General features: G+C 40.9%; 1 protein-coding gene across 1 annotated transcript; it reads right to left on the bottom strand.

Annotated features, from left to right (window-relative positions):
• Positions 1–3,971: 3,971 nt before the first annotated feature.
• LOC130232666 (macrophage mannose receptor 1-like) lies at positions 3,972–6,809 on the bottom strand. The gene is made up of 3 exons (XM_056462642.1): positions 6,776–6,809; positions 6,343–6,687; positions 3,972–5,639 (listed from the first exon to the last, which is right to left on the bottom strand). The coding sequence occupies exons 1-3, from the start codon at positions 6,807–6,809 to the stop codon at positions 5,272–5,274; spliced, it is 747 nt and encodes a 248-aa protein (XP_056318617.1). The 3' UTR covers positions 3,972–5,271.
• Between the last annotated feature and the right edge of the window lie 1,351 nt (positions 6,810–8,160).

Raw genomic sequence — 8,160 nt, 5'->3', positions numbered from 1 at the left:
ATAAAATCATTATAATATAAGACCTCCTATTAGACAATTTGCAACACATGCGAACACCTACCGCTCGCCAAAAGGCGATCGAAGTTAATGGCAGATATCACGGAGTTTGCAGTCAAACAGGAAGCAGGCATACAGTGTTCGCAGATCGATCGCATTAACCACAGCAATAAACTGAAATAATGCTTCCTTACCATTACCAGCCTCTACACTCACTTTAGCCTTGACAAAATCATAGCAAACATTAAGCAAAGCAATATTCAGCCCGATTAGTCTTCCCAGACCTGCCGAGGGCACTTGGAAGTGAAGCGCGTTCACGACGCCGCCGCTCATCAGGTGACATTCCAGGTAGCAAATGTTTTCCCCTTTTTATAGCCCAAATGCCGTTTGGTGATAGGACCGAAACAAAGACTCAAATTAATGATGCTGTGCAACCAATTATCTCTCCTGCCACATTTCCATAATGGCTTCACAGGGAAAATCCAACTCAACATTTGCATCTGTTTTTATTTACTTTCCGTGTGCTTTCACCTTCAATAATACAGTGACCAACAGCATGATTTTCACCACAACACAATATTCATATGTTTTATATGTCCCCATCAGCACAATATCTTTGTGTTGTATCATAACTACACAATAGACTGATTTCACGCGGCCGCCATTTTTAAAAGCGAAATCGAGGCTGCGGTGGGAAGAAACCCGGAAGTATCGTTGGGAGTTACATTAGAACGTTGTGTACTTGGCTGTATATCTTATCAGCGAAGAGAAAGTGACACAAATTTATCATTTCACCGCCTTCTGAGTGACCCGAAGGTTCGTTCTGAATGAATGGTGAAAATAAAAAGGGATATCAGAGCTCTTTTTCAGCTAAGTTAAGGGAAATGGCACTAGTTAGCTAGCGTTTTCTTTCCCAAACACACGTTTTAGACGCCATTTATCAAACGCGAGTTAATGAACTGATTCTTTCACTATATTAGACTTGTCACGATACTGAATTAAAAGAAAAACCATAAATTTCCCGCTAACATTTAAGGCACTGTTGATGGCTTTCTTAAAACAGCGCTGATTTGCCATTGTGTTCACGTGATCAACAGAATAGCTTGTGATTGGCCGAGAAGGTCATCAGTTCACCCTCCGCTGTTTACCGAGTACAAACACAGACGAGCCGAGAGATCTGCTTGATGACTCGGCTGATCTTCATGGCTGCTTCGCCCTCGCGTCTCCGTGTATCTGTGTTTGCACTGGGTGAAGGGCAGTAAACTGAGTGCAAACACAGACACAAGGAGACTGGAACGCGAAGCAGCCGTGAAGATCAGTCGAGTCATCTGCGCTCAGCGGCGCTTCAATGTTAACTCAGCGGGAAATAGATGGTTTTAAAAGTTCAGTACCGGGACAACACTATTACAGACAACACGAGGGTGTGCTACAGTGTTTTATCGCTCATTGGGTAACATAGACTGAAGCAGTGAAGCGTCCCCACGGTGTTTACCTGCTGCCATGATCTGAAGCCTAGGAGGACACTTGAGCATATTACTCTTACAGAGCTTGTGATGTTGTTTGATGCTAAATTGCTTTTAATTTTCTAAATTAAACTTACTGAATGATATTAAAGTTATGTTTACACCAGTTCTGCATTTTGAAATCTCGGCAACAGCTGGAGGTGTGTACTCCACAGCATGTCACTGCAATGTTTACAGTCCTTGTCCTATACTTCCAGGTTTCTTCCCACCGCAGCCTCGCTTTGGTTCTTTAAAATGGCGGCCACGTGAAATAAGCGTATTGGGTTCTCAGGTTACATTCAGTGAATGTCTCTGCTGATATTTACATTCATAGCTACACTGTCAGATCTGATTATTTGTGATTATTTCGAGCTCTTCTAAGGAGCTGGTTATGTAAATCAGCTGTGTTGAATATGAGAAACATGCAAAACATGCAACACCATGGCACGAGGGCCAGGGGCCTCATATACGAAGACTTGCGTTGAAATCATACTAAAACATTGCGTACGGACAAAGCTGTAAATGTGCGGGGCGGGATTAGGGGCGGGATTAAACAAGCTCATTAGACATTTAAAAAAGCAAGCGATTGCTCCATGTTTTAAATTTCTGTCCAGAGAGGTCCAGTTTTGATCCTCGATTGGTCTCACGCAGTCAAGTGATGCGATTTCGCAGGTCAGAGTTCACCAAGCTTGAACTTTGCACTGCAGCAACATGCGAAACTTGACGCATGACCCAGCGTTTCCGGTCTGACGCATTCGCGTGCGTATGAATGGAAGTCTATGGGAAGAAAAGTCAAGTGTGACCATAGCTTTAAGGTGAAACTGAGCGCACGAGCGCAAAACCCCTTCCTGCCTCCTCCCCCATATGAATATGCTAATGACTCTACTTCGGCAAAACCAAACGGAAAAGCAAGCAAAAAGAGAAACTTTGAACAGAATGTGAACTGGAGGTGTTCTTTTCGGAGGTAGACCGGAGATAAACTGTGTTATTTCCAAGTTTGTCCTCCGGAATTACTAACAAAAGAAAAAATAGAGTGGGAGAGTTTTGCTGACGCGGTTAACGCAGTTGGGTCTGCTGCAAATTGCGCTTTTAATGTTTGGCTGGTCAACTTGGAGGCCTCAAATGGTCCATGGCATGTTCAAAAATTGACAGAGATCTGAGTTGAAAATTAAGAAGTTTTATTTTGAATGCAAGAAGTTAGAGAGTACAAGTTCTGCGCAGGAGAGGTGTATTATCAATTCAGCTCTGCCCTATTGGGCTCTCCTTTATGCTTTTATACTGTCTTTCACACACTATCTAATCCTCAACCCTATTGACTTATATGCTGTCGTCTTGACAGTTTGACCATTCAGCAACCAGATGTTCCTCTTTCTGGTATCTGTGCATCTTCTCTTGGGAGTTGACCTTCTAAAGCAGATGTTTTAGAGCACATACACACAGCTCATACGTCCTGTCATTATCAGACCTTTCTGCATTCTCCATCCACCCCCACCCGATAACAGGATGCGTTGTTCTCTAGCATCCTGCAACATTTCTCTATACTTGTGCACATAATATAGCAGTTAACCCTTTAAAGCAAAAGCCTTCATGTCTATATTTACTATGTATTTACTAACAAAGCTTAATAAAATGCTTATCCTTCAAACTGCATGGTATGGAAACCTTATATACCTGCTAGACATGCGGATGATTCCCATACAGCTGGCATTGCACGGCTCAAAGATACTTTGTAGTGTGCAATTTAACACAATTTCCTCTAGGAGTTGCCAATGGAAATAAAACAAACACACACAAGAATTGCATGTACACCAGACATGAAGTTGGCGTGGACCAACGCACATTCCCACGTTCATTTCATCATGAGTAAATCCAAACGTGAGCGTGAAATCTGGGGTACGCAAAGTTTTTGTGCATACGCAGCGTTGAAACATAAGGCCCCAGGACTGAGAAAAGCTGCTCTGTGGGAATCAAGACCGATATGGCACACAGGTGATGAAAAATAAGCTCGTACCACAGGTCTGGCAGAACTCCCAAATATCTTAGCCCCGTCCCACTTGTTATACCAACATAAAGCTGCGATCACACTGCACTTTTCTCCCCATAGACTTCCATTCATAAACATGCAAATGTGTCAGACCGGAAACGCAAGCTAGTGCGACAGGTTTTGCAGTTCACTGTGTTGGAAAGTTCAAGTTTGGTGAACTCTGACTTGCGAAATTGCATCACTTGACTGTGTGAGACCAATCGAGGATCAATGCATGACCTCTCTGGACAAAAAATTTAAATTCGGACTAAAGCCTCCTTTCCACTGCACATGACAAACGACAAGCGTCAGATCGGAAGACATTCGTTTCCTATAGAGAGTAGTCTGGGAGCTGCGTGGAGTTCCGATCATCTCCATATGCGGAAAATTCGGATCCAAATTGAGCTGCGAATCCATTTAAATATTTGAACTCCTGCGACTCCTTCCCTCCAATATTTTTAGCGGTCTATGAGTTTATAGTAATCATTCATTCTTTCAACCACTGTGAACGCAGAGAATAATGGCTCTTGCTTTTGCACTCCTTTATTTCGGACGCTGCGAGAACAGCTTCTCTCCCATGGTGCATGTCAGAACTGAAAATTCTGTGCGACTGCCACAAGGGGGCGTACTCCGACAGTCGTGTGCAGTGGAAAGGCGGCATAATAGCTCTTAATTTTTAAATGTCTTATCATCTTGTTTAATTCCGTCCCTTTTCACAGCGCCGTACAACAAAATTTCGCAAGCTCAAATTCTAGTGTGACCGCACCTTTACACAGGGACAGCCTTAGTAATCTGTAACAATATGATTAAAGAAAATCCCTACACCACCAGAACACCAAGATCCCATGAAATCAACAGTCAATTTATTTTTCTTTTAAGCAGTCAATATAATTAATGCCACAATTTTAAATTCTTTCCTAATTCAACACATGTACATTGGATTGTTTCATGTAACAAAGTTATAGATCACCCAAAGAAGAAAACTAGCCCTTAATGTACTCACCCTCAAACCATTCTTTCTTCACTCAGGTGAACACACAATATCCTGCCTCTTCTGAAGCAGATTCATGTGTTTTCAAAAATATTTAATACAAATAATTCACAACTTACGGTGGAGGCCGAATGCACATTATGCGCGACTGATGTATAAGACATCGGACAGATTGTAAGAATAATGTACTGTGTGACATCATACAGTAAGGCCAGGCCAACTAGTTTTCTTGTTTGTTGTTGACTTCTGTGATAAACAAACTATGTGGTAAGTGGATCCTGCAAGGTCTATTTCCAGTAATTCATTTATGAATTTGCCTTACATCATTTGTTGTATATGTCAGTCATGCAAAATGTACATTGATCAGAGTTTATAATTGAATAATTGGAAATATCTTTGATACAAAAACACGTGAATCTGCTTCATAAGACATGTGTTAACCCCCTGGAGATAAATCGGTTAGTTTAAACTGTGTTTGTCTGACAGAAAAAGGCCATATACGTTGAGGATGGCATGACGGTGGGTAAATTATGTGGTCATTTTTAAGCTTTGGGTAAACTATTGCTTAAAAGCAAAGACTGAAATTGAGTTGAGTTTCATGGAGTCTTTAAACATTATAATATACTAGCAATTTAAAATAAATAAAAATGTTACATTTAATATGAAAAATATTGATTCGATTATCTAGATAGAAACATTTAAAACAATACAAGATCTTGAAACATTCATGCTTTTGAACAGAAACATCATCAGGTCCTTCACAAATAATAATTTCTGCAGATGAAGTTGAGTCGGTCAGTTTCAGGACGGCTGATCCAGGTCTGATCTCCTCCATACTGAACTGCTCCAGATCTCACTGTGGGCTCACAGTCCTCCTCTGATGTGCCGTTCCCTGGAGCCCAGTTCTGATAGCACACGGTCTCTCCACTCACCCAGAACCAGATGCCCAAAGCGCAGGAGTGACGTAAACCCAACCACACCGCCTCAGTAGACGCCAGTTTAACCACGTTCATCACACGATGCTGCATCTCCACTGACTGAACCGAGACCAGATCCACATGATTCTGTCTGCAGTATCTCAGAGCTTCAGACCACGACAGATTCTGCTGGATCACAATCAGTTTATCTGGACACAAAACAAAGCAGAAACCAGAGAGAGACTGATCAAAAACAACATGCAGAACAAACACTGTGGAGGAATTTGTCATGTCAGACATGTAGAGTCAACTTTAAGAGATCTGGAGCTGATGATGGATTGAGTGTGTTTGGAGGATCTGCTCACCTTCATGACACACGAAAGGATACTGATAATCACAAGAGATGTCTATCCATCTTCCTTGAGTGTTCGGTTGAACTACTGTACAATTTTCATTCCCACCAACATTATTTGGTTCACCAGTATTCCAGTAACTGAATGAATAGTTACTCTGATCTGACCACTGCCACGAGTCTCTGAACAGACCGATCCAGACTTCAGATCCAAATGACTGACTGTCAATAATGAACTTCTCCAGCTGTTGACTCTCATTCTGGTTCCTCACACTGACCAGATCAATGTAATTCTGTCTGCAGTAACTCTGAGCATTAGTCCAGTTCATCTCCTGATTGACAAACACCAGTCCTGTGCTCTCTTTAAGAAAAGAAAAAAAAAACACACACACATGCATACTTTTTTTTTTACTTCAGTTTTTTCATTATTATTTTTAATGGCGCCTAATTAAAAAAGCACTGAAGCATCAGAAATGCATGTATTATTGAAGACTTGTTATGCTTTGAGTTCAATAATAATAATACATCTGTAATAAGTTTGCTACTTTAGGAGTACTTACTGTTGTAGCAGACAAATATCCAGGGGTCACTACATTTCCCATCTTCCCATTGACCATTTCTCATAAAAGCACACTCATCTTTGCCATCTGGTTGTTTATTTCCCCAGTTCAGAAAGAGTGCAGGTTCACCTGAAGACCACTGCCATTTCCTCTGCAGACCAATCCAGACATACTGATTACCTCCATCATTCACACTCTTCATCAGCTCATTTGTGTCGTTCATGTTGTCAACAGTGGCCAGATCTGTGTATTTCTCTCTGCAGTAACTCTGAGCATCAGCCCATTCCTTCTTCTCATTTATAAAGTGATACTGATGCTGAACACATTCAGATATGGAGCAGAGAGCTGTGAAAGGGACACTTTGCTTTAATGCTTTTCAGAACAGAAAATTAATGAAACTATAAACCAGAAATAAAACTACAAACACACTCACCAATGAGGAGGAGGAAATCTAGAACTTGGGCCATTTCTGAGGAAGAAAGACATTGAATAATTTTTAGCATCATAACATGGTTCATAATCTTTATATTATTCATTAACATTATTGTGTCTGAAGTGTATTTGTGTGTAAGATGAATATATATATGCGAGTAATTCTTACTTCAGAGGTGGTGTGTTTCTGTCCACAGTCTGGTCTTTCTGTCTGCAGCTTCAGATGTGATTATTCTATATCTGCTCTCATCCGTCATTCAGCACATCACAATATTTGTTTATTACTCTAAACAAAGGCCTTATTATGGAACATCTGCACTTCCTTATCCATAGGTTTTTGCATATTGTCTTTCTGTGTTGTTCCTTGATTCTGTACTTCTTTGAAAGTGTGTTCATTTAAATGTGGTCGATAGTTGAGTCTGTATGTTTCCATAATGGCTTCACAGGGAAAATCCATCTCCACATTTGCATCTGTTGTTTATTTACTCTGTGTTAATTTAGCTTCAATGATCCAGGGTTAGGGTTAGGGTTAATATTCAGTTTTAGCTGTCCTCATCAGCACAATATCTCGGTCTACACCAGGCATGGGCAAACTTGATCCTGGAGGGCCGGTGTCCCTGCAGAGTTTTGCTCCAACACTAATCAAACACACCTGAACACCCTAATTAGTGTCTTCAAGATCACTAGAAAGCTACAAGCAGGTGTGTTTGATTAGGGTTGGTGCAAAACTATGCAGGGACACCGGCCCTCCAGGATCGAGTTTGCCCATCCCTGGTCTACACTATTGGGTTCTTAAACTTGATTTCTCTGCTGTAAATATTTACATTCATAACTACAGTCAAATCTGATCATATGTGAAGCAATATTGACCATCCAGTGTGCTGTGGTGCACTTCTGTTATGACATTATGGAACATCTGCACTGATTTGTAACTGTTTGCTGTTACTTTGTATATTATGTATACAAGTTGTTTATGCTTTCTAAGATGAAAAATAAGTTGAGAAAATAAGTTACATGTATTATTTGTGAATTCATTTCTGTTATTTGGTTTGGGGCTTTTATTTTGAAATATCTGCAGTTGTATGAAATGGATGACTGCCCATGAGGTTCTCACTTTTTTGAGACAACACAGGCCGAAGTTGGGTGGTTTGGCAACAGCTGATCAGTGACTGGAGAGTGCATGGTAGAAGGTAGCTTAGATTCCGGAAGCATTCTCGGAAATGTCGGACGCGGATGAAGGGGGAAATTTGAAAAATGAATGGATTACAGTAGAAAATCGGATACGAAACAGAAGTTGGAGTATTACATCTGAGATTGATAGTGAGAATGGAATGCATCTGATAAGGAGGAAAGAAGAATTTAAGGTAGTGATGAAACTCGATTCTG

The sequence above is a fragment of the Danio aesculapii genome, chromosome 7, assembly GCF_903798145.1.
Source record: "Danio aesculapii chromosome 7, fDanAes4.1, whole genome shotgun sequence".
Classification (NCBI taxonomy): Eukaryota; Metazoa; Chordata; class Actinopteri; order Cypriniformes; family Danionidae; genus Danio; species Danio aesculapii.
This window is presented reverse-complemented; position numbering and strand designations above follow the sequence as displayed.